This window comes from Miniopterus natalensis, chromosome 12 (genome assembly GCF_054644295.1).
Source record: "Miniopterus natalensis isolate mMinNat1 chromosome 12, mMinNat1.hap1, whole genome shotgun sequence".
NCBI lineage: Eukaryota > Metazoa > Chordata > Mammalia > Chiroptera > Miniopteridae > Miniopterus > Miniopterus natalensis.
The window spans coordinates 19,924,084-19,949,378 of NC_142092.1; the positions used below are offsets into that span (position 1 = coordinate 19,924,084).

Sequence of the window (25,295 nt, forward strand, 5' to 3'; positions counted from 1 at the left end):
TGGACACTTAGGTTGCTTCCATGTCTTGGCTATTGTAAGTAATGCTGCAGTGAACATACGGATGCATATGTCTTTTTGAATTAGTGTTTTGGGTTTCTTCGGACAAATACCCAGATGTGTCTTGCTGTAGCCTTTGTTTTAAAGTCTATTTTGTCTTGTATAAGTATTGATACCACAACTTTTTAATTTAAATTTTATTTTCACGAAGTATTTTTTTCCATCCCTTTGCTTTCAATGTTTGTGTCTTTTGATCTGAAGTGAGTCTCTTGTAGGCAGTGCATGTAGGACCTTTTTTCCTCATCAGTTCAACTTCCCGATGTCTTTTGTTTGGCGGTTTTAATCCATTTACATTTAAAGTAATTATTGTTAGATATGTACTTATTGCCATTTTATTGTTCATAGTTTTGATATATATATATATTTTTTTGTTCTCCTTGAAACAGTCCCTTTAACATTTCTTGTAATACTGGTTTGGTGGTGACGAACTCCTTTAGCGTTTTCTTTTCTGGGTTTGACTTGCCTTTTGGAGAGTAGTTTAATATAAAGCAATCTCTTGATTTATCATGTTACGAATGACCTGGAATGCTATGTATGTGTATGTTTGTCATCTTTGCATTTGAGCCCAAAGGTCAAATGTTTGGTTTCTGTAATTTTTTAAAATACATATTCGAGTATTCATCAAGTGGCTGTTGTGATTTATAGTTACTATTTTTAGATTCAGAGAATTGTATTAAAAAATGAGATGTTCCTCTTGATGTTAGAGGTAGTATAATGTTTGAGATACAGCTGAAGGACAAAGCAGTCGCCTTGTTCCTAATATTGTACTCCTTGTTTTAAAAATAATTATAGGATAATTTATATGCATAGTAATTCTGTCTTTGTTGGAATCATCCAGTCATAGATTAACTTAGTATTGTTATGTGGTAGTAAGTAAAATGTGTATATTTCAAAATTATGAATTCTCTGTTTGAAGGCTGTGGATCTTTTACCACCTATGTCTCCTCTTTCATTTGATCCTGCCTCAGAAGAAGTATATGCAAGAAGTGTTCTTTTGCAGTATCCTGCTTCACTTCCAGGTTGGTTATTCTCTTTTAAACTTCCCTCTCATCAATATTTCTCACTACGATAACTGTCCTTTACATTCTTTCCCCCCCCAGTTATTTTTCATTGTGATGAAATGCACATCATTTCACTATTGTAAAGCATGCATCTCAGTGGCATATCGTAAATTCACAAAGTTGTGCAACTGTCACCACTATCTAGTTCCAGAGTATTTTCATTACCTCAGAAAGAAATCTCATATCCATTAAAAGTCACTCCCCATTTCCACCTCCCCCAGTTCATAACAACTACTAATACACTTCATATGTCTATGCATTTGCCTATTCTGGATATGTTGTATAAGTGGAGTTATATAATATGAGGCTTTTTGTGTCTGGTTTCTCTCATTTGTATAGTTTTCCACTCTTTGCACAGTGTTTTCAGGGTTCACCCAAGGTGTAGCATGTATCAATACTTCATTACTTTTTGTGAATACATTCTATTGTATGATTAAGCCATATTTTGTTTATTTGTCCTTTGATGGAAATTTGGGTTGTTTCACCATTTGGCTATTATGAGTAATATTGCTATAAACATTCATTTACAAGTTTTTATGTAGAAGCCCAGAATTTTTTAACATGAAAGAAAGGTACAGTACTTACCCTAATACTTAACAGCTTGTTTCAACAATTAACATTTGCCATATTTACTTTAAATGTATATATTTGTAGTTTTGCTAAACCAGGTAAATTCTAGGCATTGAAATACTTTCAGTGTTTCAGCATGCTTTTCCATAAAATGACATTCCTCTATATTATTACCATACTAATATCACACTTAAAAATTAACAATAATTCTATAATGTTTTATTAAGCTTCCTCAGCTATCATACCAATGTCACACTTAAAAATTACTTTCTCTGCAATATCCAGTGTACACTTTATATTCATTTTCCCCAGTTGCCCAGTACTGTGTGAAATAAATTGTTATTGAGTACAGTAAATGTAATATGGATAGGTGGAGGAATAAATGAATAAAAAAATGTATGAATTATATAGCCAAGATGGAAGGTAATATGTGTATGTCATAGTTGAGTTCAGGCAGGCCAGAGGTCATGGCAGGACTTAAGAAGAAAAGGGTGAACATAACTGGAATAGGTAATTGAATTGGGAGTCAGGTGTGTGTGGGGAGGACACTGGTTGGAAAGGATAGCAGACCAGAGAGCAAGGCTCAGAATAGGAGCTGGGAGAAGAGTGGAACATTTTGACTGCTTGGTTTGATGAATGAAAAGGACCTTCAGTAGAGCATTGCTTTTGATGATAGAATTACTTTGAAAGCTTTTGGCATATTTGTTTGTCATTGTGTTCTCACTTCAACTTGGTAAGGGCCTTTGTACTCTTGTCAGATTTAGTTCAGGCTTGTGAAACCATGAAATTGTCCACTTGTCCATTCAGAGATCTCTTTGTCTGCCTTGAAAGTGAGGGCATATATATGTTTGCTTAAGAAGTCCAGAAATCTACATTTAGAGGTTTTTGATAAGTTTTTTGCTGGTAACCCCCTCCTCCAACACAGCACAGTTTGTACTCTTGGGGTTCATTTTATTTCCCTGAGCTGGGGGAAATAAATATTATTTATAAATATTATTATAAATATTATTTATACTTTTTTAAAAAAATATATCTTTATTGATTTCAGAGAGAGGAAAGGAGAGGGAGAGAGAGAGAGATAGAAACATCAATGATGAGAGAGTCACTGATCGAGCCCACAACCTGGGCATGTACCCTCACCGGGAATCGAACCCCGATCGCCTGGATCCTAGGTCGACGCTCAACTGCTGAGCCACGCCCGGTTGGGCTATTTTATACTTTTTGAGTAAAACAACTTCCCCCCCTTCCACTTTAATAATATGTTTTACTTGAAGTAATTTTCTTTTAAATTGGTTTTTAAAATTATATTTCAGCATATTAAAAAGTACAGGGAATAATATAAATACATGCTTACTGAACACTCCTGATAAATCTTTGCAATATTTGCATTAGATTTTTAAAATTTATTTTTATTTTTTTATTTTTTATTTTATTTATTTGTTTATTTTAAAAATATATCTTTATTGATTTCAGAGGGAGGAAAGGAGAGGGAGAGAGAGAGATAGAAATATCAATGATGAGAGAGTCACTGATCGAGCCCACAACCCGGGCATGTGCCCTCACCGGGAATCGAACCCTGATTGCCTGGATCCTAGGTCAACGCTCAACCGCTGAGCCATGCCCGGCTGGGCGCATTAGATTTTTTTAAAAAAGTACAAACATAGTTAACTCTTGATATCTGCCTTTCCTCGACCCCATTCTTCCTAAATTTGTAGCGGTAACCACTATCCTGAATCTTATGTCTGTTCTGGTGTATGTTTATAAAATTAGTTTTACTTTATGAAGGGGTCTAACAGTACCCAGCATTGTTCTGTCACTCTAAAGTTGACAAATAAGATTTCTCTTAGCCCCAGAACTGTCCTTTGTGAATGTTTATTTTTGAACCAGGATCCAAGGAGAGTTCACTCATTACATGTGGTTGTTTTGTCTACCTAACTTTTATACTTTTATTCTAGAATAATGCCCCTACTTCCCTCCCCTTTTAAAAAAAATGACATTGGTAGGAATTGTTTTCAAAGTCATTGCGTGTTTAGGTTTACCCACACTTCACTGATTTTGTTTTTTGATCAGTATTCTCTTGTTCTACTTTTTGCTTTTGAGAAATACATCTAGAAGTATATCCTTTACTTTTAGTGTTGGACCCTGAATAGTAAAATCTCTTTAGTCTTTCTGGGATAATGTCTTTAGTTTCATTTAATTCCTGAATGATAGTTTGACTGCATGTAGGATTCTAGATAGACACTTATTTTTTCCTATGATCTCATTGCTTTCTGCCGTTTATTGTTTCTGAGACATTGATGTCTGGTTGCTCTTATGACTTTATTTTTGTATTATGCAGGTTCATTGAGATGTGTCTGAATGTATATTTGTTTTTATTTAGCTTATTTGGGACTTGTGTGTACTTTTTAATGTGAAGGCTCTTATCTTTCTTTAGTTCTGAAAACTTATTCACTAATATCTCTTCTTAATATTGCCTCTCTCATTCTTTTGACCCTTTCTTTTGTAAGTTCTATTGCTGGGACTTTGTCCTTCATATCTCTTAACTTCTCATTCAAATTTATAACCTCTTTGTAACTCTGGGCTGCATTTGGGGTATTTTGGATCTCTCTTATGGTTCAGTAATTATCTCTTTAGTCAGGTTTAATTTCCTTTTTTAACCTGTCCATTTAGTATTTAGTTTTCATGAATGTACTTTCCATTTGCTTCGTTTTCAGAACTGCCTGTTCTTTATGGTGTCATATTTCATTATGGCTCCTGATGTTTTTTTATTTTCTGATCATTTAAAATGCATCTTTGTCAATATTTCTAATATCTCTGTGTTTCAGGTACTTCTGCTTCTATATTCTCTGCCTGCTAATTTTCATGCTGGTCTGCTTCCTGTTGACTGATCTCAATGTCTCCCCATCCCTGGAGGAGTCACATGGGCCCTGAATTGTAGAAGGGTCTCTACAGAGTGGCCTAGGGTCCCAGGTGTTTCCCTTGAGCTGGGCCAGTTAGTGTCTTTGGTTTGGGATTCCAACAACAAGTAGCCAATATAGCTTTTGATTTCATACCTCCTTTTGAGTAGGCTAGGTTTTAAATTTCCTCCCTCCCTCTCTCTTTTTTTTTTCCTCTCTCCCTCCCCCATTATTCCAGGTAGACACAAGCTTCTCTGTTACTTCTCTGGTCCAGTTGGCAGAATTTTTATAATCCCCCTTTTAAGGGCTGAACAGCCTTTCACAGTGTCCTGCCTTATGGCAGTCTCTCAGATCCCCGTCCTGAGTGACCGGAGATGATATTTCTTGTTACCATGTAGGCATCAAGTCTCCAGTGTTCAGATCCTGGAGCCTGCCTCATTGAGCCTTCATTTCTCAGTGTGAGATTACCATGCTGATGATGCTTTCTATCTTTGGTTCTGGCATGTGATGGTTTTTATTTTTCTCCTGGGCACTCTTTTTCTTTTTTTCTTTTTCTTACATTTTATTTAGCAGTTCTAGTGTGTTAATGGTAGGAGTCACTGTCTGCTTCATCTTAGTTTGCTTTGTAGTGGTGAGTTCAGTTTTGTTTTTACCCCCTAAATGCCCTGTTATGTCTGTCCCTTCCTTTGCTATCCTCACATCTTAAGTATTGTAGTTTAGTTTTTGTCATTTCTTGCCTGTAATCGTGTTCTAACTAGCTACTCAGCCTTCAGTGTTCTATCTATTCCATATCACAAATGACTCTCAGTGGTCTTTCTGTAGTGTAAATATGATCCTTCCCAACTCTAGGTGTAATATACATCAATGGCTTCCTATCAGCCATCACCTTTAGGAAAAAATAAAGGAAAAAGCTCTAGATGCTTTTTCACTTAGCAACTTTTACCTTACAAACTTTGTTACATTCTGCAACAAATGCACGTCAACTGCCTACCTCCATCAGATAGTGTTTATAGTTGTGCATAATCATTTTAGTTTACGGTTGTCTACTAAGTTTGTGGTATATTTGTATTTGTGCTCATTTTTGGAATATTTTATAAATCACAGTAATTTCATTATAATTAGTAGCTGCAAAAGCATAGAGATTGAAAATATTGTAAATTGGCATACTATTATAATGGATTAAAAGGAAAACTTCACATAGTACATTGGCTTCTTATATAGTAACACTTTGGACACATGTGTAAATACTCTTTGAGAAGCTAACATGTTGAAAGAAGAGGAGCCCCTGGAATATCATCCTCTGTAATCTAGCAATGGCTTGCCTAATCAGTTTCATTTCTTACCATGCTTCCACTAGATATACCCTGTGCTCTTGCATACCAAAGTTCTACCTTATTCTCAAGTATTTTCATGCCTCTTTTATGTTTCCCTAGTCTGGGCCAGATGCCTTTCTGCCTTGTTGCATTCTGTGTATACTTCTGTCATAATACTGTGGTATAGTAATATACCACAATTCTCTAGTCATCAATAGTCTTTTCTGCACTCTTTGGAGGCAGACTCTTTCTTCCATTGTTAGTATAGTGGTGGCACATAGTTTTTCAATGAGATGTTGAAGAATAAGTATAGGTTGACTAATGTCATAGATGCTGGGCTGGAAATGCTAAGAACTGTATCTTTTTGGCTTTGCTGTTTTAGATGGTAATTGCATGGTCTGTGTACTTAAACATGAAGCATGGCTATATAATGCTGGAGAAATATGGACTGTCCCATTTGGAAACAGTATGAACTATTGATCTTTTTAGAAAAGGCCATTAATATTCTCTATCACTGGCCTATCACTTTCTACTTAACAATTGAATAATTGTCTTTTCCTGTTAGCATTTGTATTATTTTGATTTTTTTTTCCTGTTTAGAAGTTGTAGAATTTCAAGAGATCTCCAAATATTAGAATGTAAAAACATAATTAAAGAGTAATTAATTTTTCTGTTCTTTTAGATAAACATAAACAGCATAACCAGGAAAATGATTGCAGAAGAGCCAGTGATGTATCGGGAACTGTATATGATCTAACCAACAGGTAAAACAAAATTGATTTTCATATTGATTTTTTTTCCCCTTTACTAATTTTAGTCCCATCTTTAGCCAGTTTCCAAGCTTCTCTACTGTGGGATAGCCCATAATTTTCTTCTTAATCAGACAGTATTTTTCCACTGCAAATCTACATTTTCAGAAAAGATTCAACATTTCTGATACATGGGCATATTTTTTCTTTTCTATATCAAAATGCTGGGATTCATGAGAATCGTCTAATTTTTGAAGAAAAAACGTGGAAATTATCTAATGCAAGTTTGGGAGTTTTTGTCTTTTTGTGTCTGTGAACTTCTTTGAAACCACTTGTAGCTACTGACTAAATCCAAGAGTTTAGGGACCTTTGAGATTATCCACTTGTTAATTCACAGTCTGTGTTCCGCAGTGCCTTTGGTTCTGTGGATTGAATCTAATTCAGCCTCTTGGCAGTCAAGCCTTTCCCACTTCAACCTGAGCAGCTTGCTCTCTTATCTCTTATATGTTGGGGTTTTTACACCTCATTTTATAAAAAGAGTTCCATTCTTTTTTTTTAAAAAAGAAATGCTTCTAATTCATTCAAATTCCATAATTTAACATATGAGAAATTAAACCTACTTGATTTGTTGTAACTTCCTTCAGGACTATTCTTATTTTTTTTATTGCCTGTTTTCTCTGTTATCCCTTTTTGGCCCTTAAAACTGATGCCAGATTATATAAGCAAAAATCTTTGAACTAAATATATGTAATTTACTTGGAGAATATATTTGTTTTTTTATTGAAGTTAAGCATTATTAAGTAGCAATCAATTACAGATATACTAAACATATTTCTTTATTATTTTATATTTTTCTGATTACCCTTTGCCTTAAATAGGTGCCTTTCAGTCCAAATTCCCCATGTAAATGAGACACAGATATGTAAACAACAATTCTTAGGGAAATTCTAAATTTTAAATGAATGGAGGCCCTCTTTATTATGTATTCTCTTAATAAGTTAAAACTCCTGCAACAAGGGTCAAACTTACATGGTATTCCCCATTATCGGCAGCTTCAGTTACCTGTGGTCACTCATGTTCTGAAAATATTAAATGGAAAATTCCAGAGATTAATAATTCAAAGTTTTAAATTATGCATCATTTTGAGCAGTGGGATGAAATCTTGGGCCATCCTTCTTTGTCCTGCCTGGGACATGTATTGTCCCTTCATTCAGCATATCCACGCTGTATATGCTGCCCAGCCATTAATAGCTGTCCTGGTTAGCAGATCAGCTGTCGCAGTATTGCAATTCTTGTGTTCAAATAATCCTTATTTTACTTAATAATGGTCCCAAAGTGCAAGAGTAGTGATCCTGGCAGTTTGGATATGCTGAAGCTGTAAAGTGCTTCCTGTAAGTGAAAAGGTATGTGTATAATATACCTGTATATAAAACATAGTATATATAGGTTCAGGTCTATCTGTAGTTTCAGGCACCCACTGGGGGTCTTGGAGTGTATCCCCTGGGGATAAGTTGGGGACGCAGCTGTATTTGACATTGAGTTATGGGTAGTTTCCTCTGCAATAATTTTCTGGTTCACAGGAAGTCAGGACTACTTGCAGAAGAATTATATTTTTATTCTTAGATCTGGGTGTGATATTGATTTTCTGAGTACATAAAGAAACAATGAAATCTTCCATGAAGACCTGATATTGAAGAAATAGGAAAGTTGTTGGGCTTGTGCATTTTACCCCCTTATCACAGTTGTTCTGAAAGCATGCTGGTGGGAATAGTTGGTGCTCCCTAATCTTAATTAAGTTTTTGGTTTGTCTTCCCACGAGAGAACAAATTAAATATTTTGATTAAAGTCTCTTGCTGGACTAAAGAGTGATGGAGTTAGTAGATTAGTTCATAAATCAGATTTTATTTATGAACTCCATTGAACCTCAAGATCCTTTCTTGAAGTTGAATTTTGTACTAAGATGTACTATCAGAATTCTATAGGAGCCAGACACAGCCTCTAAGAATTTAATTCTAATGAATTCTCTTAATATGGGGAACAAATTGCATTAAATATATTTTGATTTCCACATTTGTCTTCTTCCAAGCTCCTAGGTCTTGTAATTATCTTTAGATATTTTAATTATAGGTTGGTTTTTTGATGGGAGGGAGGGGAAGGCTTTTGGTGACGAGGGATAAATGCTTAATGGGATATGAAAGAATATTACTGCTTGATAGCAGAAGACAGCTGTTACTGGGATAAATAAACTGGCTCAGAATTCTTTACTGTAAATGGTATTTTGTAATAAAATATTTCATTAGTAATGTGTAATGAGAGTAGACTGTATTTAAAGAAAATAATACCTTTTTTGCGTGTAGTTCAGCTATTATACTAAATATTTGTATTGGCATCATCTTATATCAGTATCAATGTAGTTAACTGGGAAATTCATATGTGGATATGATCAATACAACTGTTCATGTAAAAGCATGGGAGGAGTGTAGTTTTTAGAGTGTGTTATTAGTACTTTGGCATGGAGTTGTCATTTACAGGTACTAAAATATAAGTAGTGTTCTCCATAAATCTCATGGCTGGTTTTGGTCGGAGTGAGCTGATGGAGGCTTCACTGTACTTAAAACTAGAATTCAGTGATTGATGGTGCCTGTGCTTATGTACACTGTGGACACTAACTTTCTTTGCAATGGTTTCTGGAAGGGAGGGTTCCATATTTCTAGTAGTGGTGATGCAGTTCTTTTTAGACCTTTAACCTCTACAGTTTCTCCTTTATGGCATTTCAAAGATCTTGCATGCCTGTCAACTAAACATCCCTAGTCTTAGAAATTGAATTCCAATATTATATCTTTTTCTTTTTATAATTCTGTTTATTATTTCTGTTCATTGTAGATATATTGTAAAAACAACAGCAAATAAAAATGAAAAATTATTAGCTAACAATTCTAACAAATCACTTGACAGGGTTTTTCCTCAAGTTCTTTTTTTAGGCTTTATTTTTTTCTTTATTTTTTTAAGTGCCCTGACAAGGATCAAACCTTCAACCTTGGTGTATTGGGATGATGCTCTAACCAACTGAGCTACCCAACCAGGGTCTTTTTAGGCTTTCTTTACAATCATAAATTTAGTTCTAATCAAAGCATGGATATAGTTTTATATTCTAAAATACAAAATTTTCTAAACATTGACATAGCATAAATGCAATTTTTAAATGTATGTATGTATGTTTACTTAACATTATATTACCAAATTTCACTTATAATGGCTTTGTTACATTTTATTTTTAGACTTAGGTTTTTCTCAAAATTTTTGCTACTATAAAAAGCATGTTGCCCTGGCTGGTGTGGCTTAATTGGTCGAGCACTGCCACACACAAAGAGGTTGGCCACCAGTTTGATTTCCAGTCAGGGCACACATGCCCTGGTTGTGGGCTCCATCCCCGATAGGGGGCTTGCAGCGGGCAGCTGATTGATGTTTCTCTCTCACATTGATGCTTCTCTGTTTCTCTCCCCCCCTTCCTCTCTCTCTAAAAATCAATAAAAACATAAAAAAATAATAAAAGGCATGTGATCTTTTTTTCTTTTGGAAGTGCTCTTTCCTAGGAAAAATTCCCATGATGGGATCAGTACTCTTTCTTTTGACCTGTTACGTGCTAGGATTTCATGGGTCTCAGTTTTGGCATGGCCAGTAGAGAGTAAGTGCTGAGCCTGGGCTGCTTTAAAGTTGCCTTAGATTGAGATGTTAAGAGTGCTAATTTCATGTTGCCAATTGAGAAATGAGAGAATATATAGAATATATTTCCATTTTTCTCGTATGAGCCTCTGCAAGAATGATTCAAATAGAAAAGTTTGATGGCAGCCGTAGAACCTCATCCTCAAGTGACACTGACTGATAATTAGTTAATCCATCAATCAGTTACAACTATGTATTACACTACCAAGTATCAGGTACTGTGTTAGCCCCTGGGAGCAGCCTTTGGAAAGACATAGTCTTTGTCTTCAAGGAGCTCACCATCTCATAATGGCATCTTAGTGGCCTTGGTGCATAGATTGCTGGCCCTGCTTCACAAGGCTTTTGATTATTTTAATGTTTAGTTTTTGGAAAAATTAAAATAAAATTGCAGTAGATAGTTAACTTTTGCCTTTGATATGTAGATTATATCCTGCTGAGGTGAAGCTGAAGCTCGAGCAATTTCAGTGATTTTGAATTGTTTGGAAGGTAGATGATAATTCCAAAAAGGGCATATTTGAAAAAATTTGACAGAGCATATTTGCTATTTTATAAAATATTTGCAAAGCTGTTAATTTTATACTTCTGGCTATGAACAGAAAGTAAAGCACTGACATGGTTGATGTTGAAAAGTGGTCTCTGGTAATCCTACCTTTCATATAAACTAGAATAGAAAAGCTTTTGGCCACAAGAAGACCCAGTCCATGACTGAATTAGAAAGTTCTTTCAAGATGAAGATAAACAATTAAAATTATCATTGCTTTGAAGGCTTCAGAAATTTAATAACTTATTTTATAATTATAATGAAAAGATGCATAAGGTTTTGATGTTTATTCAAAGGGACAAGGGAATCTAAGAAATTAAGGAATACTATGTGTAGAATGCAGCAAGCAAATTGAATAACCTATGACTATTGTAAGTGTAATGTATTTGCTATAGAGGAAAATGCAGCATAAGAGATACTGATTTTAGTCATGAAATATCAAAAGAATCTTAAAAGAAAGTCTGCTACAATGAAATTCTGTGATCTGAAGACTGAGGGTGTTGTAATAATGCAGTTCTAATTAATTGAATTTGTTCTTATCCTTTACTTAAGTTTTTGAGTGTTCATCAAGTCTTTTAATCCTTGTAAAAAATGCTGACAACTTAAAATATGTAGCAGGTAAGGCAAATGCTTATAATTTGGGAGGCCGATACACAAATTGGGCTGCAGTCCTGCTCTAATTGTCACCATACCTCCCTAGAATAAACTGCCTTTTGATGACCGGGACGAATTGAGAGAAATCGTAACGGACAGATACGGGGCAGACAGTTTTTAAAGAATATTCAGATACATAAAGTGAATTGGATTTTTTCTTACTCATAACTTGGATTTTTCCCTTTTAGCCCTGCTTTTCCTGGGTTGCAGCCAGTTGCATCATCAGATGGAAGCAATGTTACAATATTTGAAAAGGTACATTTTAAAACAATTTTTAATTCTGGTCATACTTAGGGTAAAATATTTATTTTTGTTGATACCCCAATTAAATTAAAATTTTATTTTCACTTTTCCTAGTATTTGCACATTATGTACCATTTTGATTTACATAGTCCCTGTTGCTTCTAAATGGGAATATTGGAATTATTTAATTGTGCCAGTGAACATATAAATTCACAGTAATGTTAATAAACTTATGTAGGTTCATGATAACTCAAGAACCTCTATGAAAATCAGGCATGATTATTAAGGTTTTAACATTATATATCTGTCTTCTTCAGGACATGAAGATGAGAACATCTAGAGAAAAAACTGAAACAATTTCTAAGAAAACACCAGAGTGTGAAGGGGAAGACTTTCCATCATCATATATTGCAAAGAATACAGAGAGTAGTGCATTTGGAGGGCCTCTGCCAGTTAAAAAAATTGATCCATTCCAAAAAGAGAAAGATCATCTGGCAGAAGAGGTTAGAAAAAGATTGTGAAAAGTGTACTGAACTATCTATTATTTTCTCTATAGTATTGTGATTGAAATTGAAATACAGTTAATTATTGATTTACTGGGGAAAATTTGAGAGAGGAATTCACAGATAATAAAAGTCATGGATAAAGCAAAATTGATTCTCCCCAAAAGTAGAAATAGATTTCATATAAACTTATTTAGTTAAGATTACCTCCATGGTTTAGAACTCATGTTCCATCCTATAAATATCCAAAAGTATAAATAATACATGTATGATATTTTTGGACTTAACCATTATATCTCAGTTGTTGGGTAAATATACCCAATGGCTATGCTCTATTAAAATATTCCATGAATGTTATTTGTTACTTAGCTGAGCTTCTTTTTTTTTGAATATTAGAACAAAGACTAATATATTATCAGTGATTAAAGGTTTTTGTCCTGCTTTCTAAATATTTCAAAAATAATTAAGTGTATCATTGTTCATGATCTAGGTTTTCATAACTTAATGTTGTTCTTTTTATTTTTTTTATTTTTATATATTTTTTAATATATCTTTATTGATTTCAGAGAGCAGAAAGGAGAGGGAGAGAGAGAGCGATAGAAACATCAATGATGAGAGAGTCATTGATTGAGCCCGCAACCCGGGCATGTGCCCTGACTGGGAATCGAATCCTGATCGCCTGGATCCTAGGTCGATGCTCAACCGCTGAGTCACGCCCGGCCGGGCTGTTCTTCTTTTTAAAAAGAAAAAATATTATATGATTTTAGAGAGAGGAAGGGAGCACGAGAGAGAGAGATAGAAACATCGTTGATGAGAGAGTCATTGATCAGTTGCCTCCTGCTTGCCCCCCTATGGGGATGGAGCATGCAACCCAGGCATGTGCCCTGACTGGGAATGAACCATGACCTCCTGGTTCATAGGTCGACACTCAACCACTGGACCACACCGGCCGGGCTCTAAATATTGTTAAATTTCTAAAGTTACATTATTTTCTTTGTTAGTTGATTACAGTACAGAAAAGATGGTCAGTCTTTTTTTCTTTCCTGATATGAAAGGCACATATTCTGGTTAAAAGTATTTATAGTAGCAGTGGAATGGGATGGGATGGAAGAGGAGAGTCCTAAAAATCTCATAAAGCTCTGAAAATGAAATGAATCTTATTTAATAGTGTTTGTGACAAGGAATATTTAGTGTTCGAATCCTAAAAAGCCCTCTGTTTTTACAGGGGAGGGTAAGTGCAGATCAATTTGATTATGAGTGTTAGAAATTTGTTTTTTAGGAATTTCAAGGGGCAGATATTTTAATTGGCATATTTTTTCTGGATTTATTCACATTTAATTAACATAGAGTGCTATTTTCATATTGTATACATTGTTTTCTTTATTTTATAATGCATCTATGCCTTGTTCACTAATTTATATTTGATAAGGAGGTTTCTGGCAAAGAAATATGTTGTCAGAATGTATTGCTTATTAATAGAAGTGTTACTGTGCAAATGGTTTATAATTAAGAATCCGCTTGCTTTAAAACTAGTCATGTTAGCAGATACAGACTTGTTAAGTTCACTGGTGTTACAGATAGTTTTAGGTCACTGTGTAGTCAGAACTACCTCTAATCTTCTATTCTCTCCTTTATTATAGCATATCCATTTAAGATAAGGGAGGAAACAGTTTTGTGTTTGATTTTACATTATAGCAGCAATTTTCAACTGGTGTGCCACAAAAATTTTAAAACATGCTATACCTGACTATTTAGTCAGGGACACTGACCTCTCTTCCCTTAGGTTGTCAAATAAAAAAATGATAACAGTCAATACAACAATAGCCATCTGGTGCGAATGAATCAAAGTTATATCTATTTTTTTTTGTCATATTGGCATAAAATATATTTCTTGGTGTGCCGCAGAATTTTAGTAATTGGTTTGTGTGCCATGAAATGAAAAAGGTTGAAAATCGCTGTCTTATAAGGATTGTGCCTAGATAGTCTCTAGGGAGTATCTGGGAGCTACACTGTTGAGCTTACTTTTGTGCTATCTGCAGTGGGAGGGCTGCTGACTGTGAAGTGCTTTCTGTTATCATCAGGGCTTTTGTTGCATTCTGCCGATGGGCTTAATTTTGGGGCAATTTTTGCTTTACTTTTCCTTTTCTGTTTTAGGTTGTGAGGACAGTATTATCTGATTCACCACAGCCCTCTACGGGAAAAGAAGTAAAATTAGAGGAACTGATTGACTCTCTAGTTTCTAACCCGTTCTTAACAAGGAACCAAATTCCCCGAACTCCAGAAAACTTGAGTAAGTTAATAATGCTTTCTTTCACTTATTTTCTTTTTTAGACATTACTGTTGTTAGAACATGGTCTGACAAATCTTCTGGAACCTCACTTTAAAACTCTTTTACTTTAAGGTTAGTGGCAGTGGGTCTTTGTTTTGATGTAAGGGACTTTTATTGAACCATAACATGTGGGCACTCTCACTTATATGGCAGTCCTCTTCTGTACCATTATTTTTCCCTGACACTGTACAATTTTGTTTTTGTTTTACTTGGCTTTTTCCTGGAAAATACTTTAGTTAATCACTTAAAAAAACCCTCTGCCTTCACTTCTGATCTATGATCAACATTTATAGAGTATAGAGGCTGTGATCTTCCAGTCAACAACCAGTAGCATCAGCCAAAAACTGTGTTCAGAGATCTTTTCTACCCCTCCTAAGCTACCAGAATGCCCAATACATTTTTCTTATAACCTATAATTTGAGTAGGTAAAGTTCTGATATTGTCCTGATATAGGCACATCATCCTGGTTGAGTGATTATGATTTCCCTTTTGCTGCTAGAAATGATATATTCAAATTTAAATTGATTCAATTCACATTGAACCTAGCCACAGCGTAACACACTGTCCTGTGTTTTTGTAAATAAAGTTGTATTGAACACAACCTTGCTTGTTTATCGACATGTTGTTTATGGATGGTTTCATGCTACAATGGCAGAGTTGAATAGTTGCCATAGACCAGATGGCCTGCAAAACCTAAAATATTACTATCTGGTCCTTGACAGAAAAAGTTGGCTGAACCCTGGCCAGATATTTTTATTTTTAAATATATCTTTATTGATTTTAGAGAGAGGAAAGGAGAGGGATAGAGAGAGAGAAACATTAATGATGAGTCATTGATCGGCTGCCTCCTGCATGCCCCCGACTGTGGATCGAGCCCGCAACCGGGGCATGTGCCCTATCTGGGAATCGAACCCCGATCCGCCTGGATCCTAGGTCGACGCTCAGTCGCTGAGCCACGCCCGGCTGGGCCAGATATCTTTTTGATACATGCAATTTGTATGTGCTATGTGAAACTATATGCACATTTCCGGAAGAGCTTTTGTTATTTGTGTGTGATCAGTTGGAGATGGAGTTCTTTGATCTTGTTGGGCTTTGGTTTATTGTGGAGCTTTGTCATCCAACCAACATATCTGTGGAACATATACTCAGTAGTTTTATCTTGAGCACTAGAAATGAAATGTTTACTTGTATGCTGTGTTTGGGAACATTGGTAAATTGTGTTTTTTCCACCCCCCCCCTTTGTTTAATTAGTCAGTGATATTAGGAGCTCATGGAGAAAAGCTGTTGAAATGGAAGATAACAGAAGTACAGAATCAATTCAAATGGATACTGAACATACAGAAGGTTTTAAGGATATTGATTTTGGCATATTACATGAAACTCTTCCAGAAGAAGTTGGTCATTTAAGTCTTAATAGCTCCAGTAGTACAGAGGCCAATTTTAAACTGGAACCAAATAGTCCTATGCACAGTAGCATTTTTCCAGAAGATGTTGTGGGGACAAAACAGACTACTCCAAAATCAGACTCCCGTTTACAGTCTATTTACAGTAGATATGAGGCTCTGAAAAAATCTCTTATCAAGAAAAATGAAGAAACTTACCTCTCTAATTCTGAAACACCTGAAAGACACAAACCCGAATTTAGCCCTGCTCCTCAAAACATGCAAATAGATGATATATTTAACCTTCTGGACACTCAGGATTTGCACACTGACTGTACAAAACCATCTTTACACACGTCCCTTGGCGAAAGAAAACAGTCTCTTTCACCACTGATTAAGTTTTCTCCAGTGGAACAAAGATCGAGGACCACAACACCATGTAGTCTTGGAGAACTTCTACCTGATTTAAAAGGTAAGATTAAATAGACCCGTGCACTTAACCTGCTGAAGTTTTCTCTCAACTTCTCATAAAAATAATATACAGTGAATGCTACATGATCTTTGTTAATATGACAAAATGTGCTCCTCATTCTTTTGGCTAGGATGAGAAGAGTGAACCCATCACTGTTATGGGTACTTTCAGAATCTCTAGTGGTGTGTATACAGTTTACAATTAGTATGGGACAGGGTTTGAAAATGAAACAAAAAATCTGTAACCTATTTCTTTTGTAATACAATCTAATAAAAGGAAATTTAGTCAAAATCTTAGCTAGTGGAAGATGGTTCTAAAAAAGTTGAGAAACACTGTTAAATATAGTATCTGTGATTTGCTTTGAAATAAATTTGGTGCAGGTGGGGTAATAAAACAAGTAAGGTCAGTGTATTAGTTTCCTAGGGCTGCAAAAGCAGTACCACAGACTGAGTGGCTTAAAACAGAAATTGTCTCTGCAGACAGTAAGTTCTGGAGGCTGCAAAACAGCATCAAGGTATTGGCAAGAACCATGTTCCCTCTGAAGCTACCAGAGGAAGAAGATCCTTGCCTCTTCTAGCTTCTGGTAGCCCCAGGCGTTCTTTGGCTTGTGGCAGCATAACTATCATCTCTCTGCCTCCCTCTTCATATGGCAGTTTCCCCTTGTGTGTCTGTGTACTTTCTTATAAGGACACCAGTCGTGTAGATTAAAGGTCCACCGTACTCCAGAGTGACCTCACCTTAACTGACCATATCTGCAATAACCCTGGTCTAATAAGGCCACATTCTGAGGTCCCGGGGTTAAAACTTCGACATATCTGTTTGGGGAACACAGTTTAACCCATTAATAGTTATACATTGGGTTAATCATAATTCTCTTCACTTTTATTATATGTTTGACATTTTTCATCTTAAAGAGTTAAAAAAACCTGCCCTTAAAGCATGTTAGAATAGATATAGATCTGGTGATAATTCATTATAATCTTACACTGGTTTCCCCATGATAATTAAACACTGGTATGTTGAAAAGTATTCTAAGAGGGATATATTGATATTCTCTGGAGAGTATCTGGAGAATACCTCAGTGAGAATAATGGTAATTTTATTGTAGTTAAATTATCTGTACGTGAACTTTTTACTTAAGCAGAGTGATATTTGCTACTACGTGGAATCTGTCCTACTTTATTTTTTTGGTAATGTTTGCTTATCCTTTTCTCTTTTTAAAAATCAATTTTGCAGAAGCAGAAATCTTGAATAAGAGCCTTGATGCAAAAGAATCCTTGTCTGACTTGAAGAGATAATTTACCTGTGATGCACACTTCAGTAGAAGCAAGTTGATTTAAAAACAGACATATAGCGCTGGCTGGTGTTGCTCAGTTGGTTGAGTATCCTCCCATGCACCGAGGTTACCAGTTCGATCCCCAGTAGGGGGTATGCAGGAGGCAGCAAATCAGTTTCTCACATTGGTGTTTTTCTCTCCCTCTCCCTTCCTCTCTCTCAAATCAATAAAAACACAAAAAAACAAACAAAAATGCCCCAGACTTATAGGGGTGGGTAGAGGTGGAGAAGGGTATCAGGGCATAAATGGTAACTGGGGAAAAAAAGCTAAAAAAATTAAGAAAAACCTGACTTATAATTTAAATATACACTGGAACTCTTTTTCAAGGTCTAAAAAGTCTTAAATAATTCCCTTTAGCTTCTTCTAATGTTTTTAGGTAAGAGAAGTATGGATATGGGGTTGAAATGTGAAGTATCTGGAAAGTAAACATCAAGTTATGTGAAGCCATTTTGATTTCTTAAATCTTGTAAGCATTAAGAAAATGGCAAAATAGTTGTTAAATTTATAAGGTTAACATAAGGATGAGTAGTTTTTGGTATACATTTGTTATGTGGTTAACATAATAGCCATTGAATACACTTATCTTTCATTTTAGGGAAATACATAACTTTTATTGTTTCTTAATGGAACATTCTGGTACTAACCAAAAAAAACCACGAGAAAATAGTGCCTTGAGATGTGTAGTCAAAAGGACCAAATTTAAGTTTGGAAAGCTCTAAACAGGCTTCATGATTGGTTATTCAAGTAGGTTGATCCTGAAAATGATGTTTCATGGAATAAAGTGCATGTGATAAGTAAAGACTGGAGCAGAGACTTAATAAAAAGGAAAAAGATGGAAGAAGATGACTAGACACTTTTAAGGAACACTATCAAACTATAAATCCATTCAATGGGTTGTGCAGCGGATTTATATTTAGTCTAATTTAGACTGAGAATTTAATCCTAGTTTTATACTTTAACAGAAGAATGTAAATTAAAAAATTTGTGTTTATTGTTTTTTGGGGGGGGCACTGCTTTGTGGGAAAAGAGCTAATTTTGATTGTATTACTTTCTTCCTCAAAACCATCAGTTACCCACAGCATACACTACTTTCTTCCTCAAAACCATCAGTTACCCACAGCCTACAGAATAGCTGCAAAATAACTTGAGAAAACTGAATTTGGGGTTAAATAACTTGTTTAGTGTCACACAGCTAAGCTGGTGAAGCTGGGATTTCACCCTATTTTCCTTCCTGAATAAACCACAAGTAACTAAAAGGCCAGGACAATGGGATATGGCTCAGGAGTGGAGTCAGATGTGAGGCCTCTTGTACAGAATCCTGCCTCACTCAGTCATGGACTCTGGCCAAGAAAAGGGCTTGTCTCTAGAATCCAGGTGAATACATGCCATGGCCCTCTATGAACTAGGAGGAATGAGCACACACTTGAAGGTGATAGCACCAACAGTACCCCTCTATCTTGCCCCAACTCTTAACCATCAAAACTACGCCAAGAAACTGGCAGAGAGGAGGAAAGGGAAGGGGAGAGTTCTGGAAGTAGAGGGGCTTAATAGTTTTCTTTCACTCATTTTGGGCTATTTCTAAATTGTTTGCTTAATCCCAGTTTGAAGGCCAGTCTGAGAAAAGAGAAAAAAGCACATATTTGCAGTGGAAAAAATAAAGGAAAAAATTCTCTTAAGGTGCTATGTTCCTTTATTAACACAACAAATAAGGGACTCTGCAGGTATACTGGGGAACTAAGTTCTCTAGTCTGTCCTAAGAAAACTCAGTATCTGTAAATCTAAAATTAATGTCATTCCTAGACACAATACATATAGTTTCATTTAATTCTTATAACTTAAGATAGTGATTGTTATACCTATTTCACAGATGACCTGAAACTAGGGAGCTTAAATGACTTGTCTAAGATAGACTCAAGGAATCATCTGGGATAGATACATCTTAAAAAATATAGATTCTATAGGTATAAAATGGGGGTTTGGAATCTGCATTTTAAATACGCTTCCTCGGTAATTATCATACTAAAAAGCTTAAGAACTAGCCCTGGCTGGGTAGGTCAGTTAGAGCATTGTTCCAATATGCTAAGGTTGAGGGTTTGATCCCCAGTCAGAGCACATTCAAGAATCAACCAATGAATGCATAAATAAGTGAAACAAATCAGTTTCTCTACAGAAGAAAAGAACCACTGCTAGGAGTACCTTAGCTCTGGGGTACCTTAGTATATATATAGTACTTAGAGATTGTTAACTTGTCTCATAAGGAAGCTCAAGTTCAGTTAACTATCGGAGGGCCTTAATTATTGAGACTCAAAAGATCAAAATTTTTCTAGGCATTATGGATTTACAAAAACCACATCCTTGAGTCATACCTGTGATAGGCTGAGAGCTTTTGGCAGTTTCCTGTCCTTTGCATGCCAGTAGTGTACAAAAATATCTCAAATTTACAACTTTCTCCTAAACCATTTTATGACTGTCTTTAGTCGTCCCTATCCACTATTGCCTGCATAGCTGTCTTTTGACTTTAAGGGCCTGCTCTGATCATGCCACTTCTTTGTTTAAAATACCATTCTATTGCTAATTCCAGAATAGAGTTCAAATAAAGCATATTAAGTCCCCTATGTAAATTCCTCTCTTCCCCCTTCCACTATGATCATTTTTTTACTGAAATGCTTTGGTGAGCATGGGTCTTTAGAAATCTTAATTCACAATTCTGAAGCTGGAATACTTTCCCTTTGTCTCCCACCTTGTCATGATAGCTGTCCCTTTGGGCTCAGAACAAATGTCAATTCTACCTTCAAGGTAGAAGTCTTAATGTCCCCATTCCATGTCCATGGGCCTAACCTTTTCTGAAATCTGTGGTTTATCTTAATTTTGTTCCCTTGGTGTTTTTCATTTATTGCTTTTATATTTTCTCATGGTTGTTATATGTTCTCTCCAGATACACCCATTATATACTTACAGACATATGTATATATGCCCATATAAATGTGTGTGTGTATACACATAGACTCCAAGGCAAATATTGAAGAATTGGAATTGTCATCTTTGCCTCTTCTGTGATGGAATTAATGGTAAAGGTGGCTACTTTATTGCTGCAAATGTACCTTTTCTCATTACGTTCGTAGATTACACAGACTGTATCTTGTTTTAGTCACTATTCATAAAATAAAGTGCAAACTGGCTTGTCAACTTGAAACTTCAGATAATGTGCAAATGTCCTAGTTATTTTAAATGTTTAAAGAGGACAAGCATGTAATGTTACTTAACATGAAAAATGTTATCAAGTGGAATAAATACTTGAGGTTAAAAAAAACGTTTCGGGTTAATTTAACAAAACAAAAATACAAATATTTTGAAACCATTCTTTATCATGTGTTTCTTAACCATGATTTTTTTTTTTTTTTTGAGAGGGGGAGAGAGAAACATCGATTTGTTCCACTTATTTATGCATTCATTGGTTGATTCCCCGACTGTGGATCAAACCCACAACCTTGGCATATCAGGATGACACTAACCAACTGAGCTAGCTGGCCAGGGCAAAGTGAATTTTATCTAAAGGAAAAGTAGGAATTCTTGAGACCTGTATAAAAGGAAACCCTATTTTTTCCCTACTCTGAGTATACTAAAATTAAAAAAAATGTTTAAGGACACTCCTCAATGTAAGGAAAGTATCTGCTAACGTGAAGTTCCCTTTCACATTATGTTGCAGATGCATAGTTGCTCTTTCGCCTCAGGCACTGTGAATGTCAAGCCTACATCCTAAATTTAAAATATTTGAGTCCTCTATGGGACTATTTGTACATATGTTCTTCATACTCTAGTCTCGAATAAGCATTCAATATTATACCACTTAGCTCTGAAATTTCCTTTATCAAAAAGAACCATGCCTTTCAAATCATAAAATGATCACATCAGTAACTTGATCAGAAATTTGAGAGATTCAGTGATTGATAAAAGCATTTTGTTACTGCCATTTTAATTACTAGTCACTAAATGTATTTTAAAAAGTACATTTATACCTCCAGAGTTTTTTCATCTGGAGTCTTTATACTAACTTATTGTCAAAGGCTCCAAGTAGATGAATTTAATTACTTACATCTGGTTACCTTCTTGCTCTTCACAGATAGGACCTTGTCATCCATGGCTGCTGCTATAAAAGGGTTTAAAAAATGTTAACTTTATAAAGCCTTGGAAATTCTAAAGTCCTACTGCTTATATTTAATCTATATATAGAGCTTATGTCTCATTTGTAAAATAAGAGGTGAGAGGTTTTTTGGCTCCAAAATATGTAGATTGCATTTAAAGCAATCCTAAAGGCAGCTGGAAAGGGACACTGTGTCTTCTGATTTCACTTTACCACATTGCCAATCCAAATTAGGAAGCTTATCCTTCCCTCAAAGTAGTTAGAATCTAAGAGTCTGATTCAATATTAATCCAATTTCCAGACAAATACAGATGGAAAAATGATCTTGCCCAAAGCGAGTGAAACACTGAGAAATCACTGAACTTCCTGGGCTTCAGTTTCCCCCATCTGTAAAATTAGGGGAATTATGTAAAATAATGTACACTTAAAAAAGCTAGGATTTTTATGATTAACACTTTCATCAGTGGAATAAGTGGTAGGATGTAATAGTAAAGGGGGAGGATCTGTAATCATATTGCCTATGTTCAGCTGAATTAGGTGATACCTGTTTTCTCATCTATTAAAACAGAGATAAAAGTAATTTATCTCATGTGAGGATTAATAAGAAAATGCACATCAAATATTTAGGAATACCTGGCATTTAGTAAGGGCTCAAATATTTAGCTAGGCTCCATGTCAAGTAATTCTGGAGTGTGTGTGCAGTGGGGGGAGAAAGAATGGCTCAGTAGGTGGTATTGCTGACATACAGTACTATGTGCCAGGCACCATTCTAAATGCTTTTCATGTTTTAATTGAATCCTTTTCAACCATCCTATTTTGTAGTGCTATTCTTACCTATATTTTATACATGAGTGGAAAAAAAATGCCCAAAAAATCCACAGCAAAATTAAGTACCTGGCCCAGTTTACAGAGCTAGTAAGTGAAGAGACTACAAACTCAGCTCAGGTGGTCTAGCTCCAGGGCCAATATTCAACCATTGTTACAGCTGCTATGAAACATCCCTAAGGTGATGGGGGCTAAGATCACAAAATCAAATTTACCAGTAAAGCAAAACATGACATGTTAGTCTAAAGATTCTTCAGACATATCATCCACCTTCAAATTATTTCAAATAAGACCGTATTTTAAATTGCTAACAGCAAATGTTTATTCATGATTGAAGCCAAGAAGAATTTATAAATGCATTTTAATACCTTGCTGATAAAATAGTAACATTCCATCTTTGCAATCTTGTAAGGAATACAGGAAGATATTGTAAAGGCTTTGATGTGTACATCTATATTAACCAGGTAATCAGAACACACACACACACACACACACACCACCTACTTTAGTGTTACACCATACCAACTTTTCAGAAAGGCCATCTTGAAGCTCTACTGGATAGCTGAGTAAATAGCGTCCAAAGTTTAAAGAATGGGGAGTAGGGAAGAAAGAGACGGAAGTAGTAAGCAGCACACATTTCAAAGCCCACTTTTAAGCACACGACGTTATGAATACTAAAAGGATGCGGGGGGTGGGTAGGTGGGGAAGGCAATTCAGCGTTTTCAGAAAGAGCTTTTGGCAATATTCAACGCATGAGGAGGCTGTGCTTGGGCCCATCCACTCTCTCCAGCTTCTCAAAGTGTTTCCTGGCATTGCGAATGTTGATCAGGGTAGCTGCAGACGGGATCGACGGATCCGACATCACCACCATCACGTACGTGTTTGAAGTGAAGATGTCGATGAAAGCGGCGAAGTTAGAATTCCTAACTTCCATGCTCTGGAAAGACGCGGCCAATTTACTGCAGCTTAGCTTGAACTGCTTAATGATGTTGCTGATCTTCTCAAACCGGTGGACGTCGCGCTGCTCTTTGCATTGGTAATGGGAAATGACCAAGAACGTAGCTCTCTCGAACAGCAGAACTTCATCGGCCTCGATAATTTGGGCAAAATTCCTTAGGTTCATCTCCAGCTGCTGGACGTTGGGAATGAGCTGGTAGACAATACTGGACCAGGCTTTGTAGAGCGTTTCATCCCAGATGGATGTTCGAAAACAAGCGCACTCCAGGGGGCGAGACAAACGCCTCAGGTCTTCCTCCCGCTCTTTAAAAATCAGGTCACGCTGGTCCTCCTGAACCAGATCCATTTTGTGCACCAGGCAGAAGATTTTGGCATCAGGCGAGTTCTGGAGGATGGCCTCCAGACACGACTGGTAATAATGCATGTCCTTTTCCAGTTCGCGGCTCTCCACGTCAAACACGTAAATCAGCACCTCGACGTTACGGAAGATGTTGTCTCGCTGGCTGGTGAAGTAATTTTCCATGAAAGTGTCCTGACCGCCACAGTCCCACAGGTTCAGGACCAGGTTGCCCAGAAAGCGGACGTGGGAGTGCTCCACATCGATGGTGGCACCCAGGCGCCGGGTGTCGCGAGCAATATAATTTGCAAAGATAATCGACCTCATGCTGGTCTTTCCCGACCCGCTCTTCCCCATCAACAGCACCTTTTTCTTCATGGCTGTATTTGGCATCACCCGCCGGAGCCGCCGCGGACTGGGCCTCAGGGCGCGGCCTCACTGCAGCGCGGAGGGAGGGAGCGGCCGGGCGCGGCGGGCGCTCCGCAGGCGGGGCCGCGCGGCAGCGCAGTCGGGGAAGCCGAAAGCGTGAGCTCGGGCTGGCGAGGCCGCGGCGGGGCGAGCGCTGCCTCGGAGGAGAGCGCCGAGGGACTAACGGCTGCAACAGCTCGGGAGAACCGCTCGCCTTCCGGTGAGGTGAGCCGCCGCGCCTCCGCTGCCACCCACTTCCGGCGGCGATCTCGCGAGAACTCCGGCGCTCCGCCGTCACAGCCTAACGAGCTTCACTAAACCGCTCTTTCAATGAAACCGCGCGGGGGGCCGCCCGAACGAGAACATAGAAGGGGAACCCAGGGTTCTGGCGTTCTGTTCTGTTCCAGTTGGGGTTAGGGCTGCAAAGGTGGGTGGGTGTGTGCTCGCCGGGGAGAATGCTGCCATCTCGCGGCCAAAGGCGCCCTCACACACGACGACTGGCCTGAAGGGCGCGGGGTGCGTGGGCGGGGCGCGGGCCGGGCGGGAGGCAGGTGAGCGGCGGAGGGGTAACTCCTCAGCCGGGTAGGCCCCCCAGCCCCCTGGTTTACTGAGTACGAGGGCCGGGCCGATCACAACTCTGCAGGTGGGGGAGGTGAGACCTGGAGACGTTAAGCGATGGCGCAGAGCCGCCGCGCTCCGTGGCAGTAAGTCCCCGCCGGGCTGTGTCCCGGCGCCAGGTTCGTGCTTTTCCCACTCGGAAGCTCCTTTACCTGCTTTGCGGATAATCTCAGACTTCA

General features: G+C 37.2%; 2 protein-coding genes and 1 non-coding gene across 3 annotated transcripts in view; 2 read left to right on the plus strand and 1 right to left on the minus strand.

Moving 5' to 3' along the window:
• The window catches only part of HAUS6 (HAUS augmin like complex subunit 6), a 39,719-nt gene extending 19,099 nt beyond the window's left edge, over positions 1-20,620 (plus strand). Inside the window, exons 11-17 of the mRNA XM_016205486.2 lie at positions 974-1,076; positions 6,581-6,662; positions 11,754-11,820; positions 12,126-12,311; positions 14,466-14,601; positions 15,892-16,494; positions 17,731-20,620. Coding sequence (XP_016060972.2) covers positions 974-1,076; positions 6,581-6,662; positions 11,754-11,820; positions 12,126-12,311; positions 14,466-14,601; positions 15,892-16,494; positions 17,731-17,792 — 1,239 coding nt within the window. The 3' untranslated portion in view covers positions 17,793-20,620. The remainder of the gene's footprint in view (positions 1-973; positions 1,077-6,580; positions 6,663-11,753; positions 11,821-12,125; positions 12,312-14,465; positions 14,602-15,891; positions 16,495-17,730) is intronic.
• LOC148091791 (small Cajal body-specific RNA 8) lies at positions 11,551-11,681 on the plus strand. Its single transcript, XR_015715500.1, has one exon.
• A 2,473-nt stretch (positions 20,621-23,093) lies between the features above and the next one.
• Positions 23,094-24,688, minus strand: RRAGA (Ras related GTP binding A). The gene has a single exon (XM_016205485.2). The coding sequence runs from the start codon at positions 24,481-24,483 to the stop codon at positions 23,542-23,544; it is 942 nt and encodes a 313-aa protein (XP_016060971.1). The 5' UTR covers positions 24,484-24,688; the 3' UTR covers positions 23,094-23,541.
• Positions 24,689-25,295: the final 607 nt, after the last annotated feature.

Excerpts from the sequence above, each read along its gene's own strand:
- RRAGA (XM_016205485.2), bottom strand. The coding sequence starts at position 24,483 with ATGCCAAATACAGCCATGAAGAAAAAGGTGCTGTTGATGGGGAAGAGC.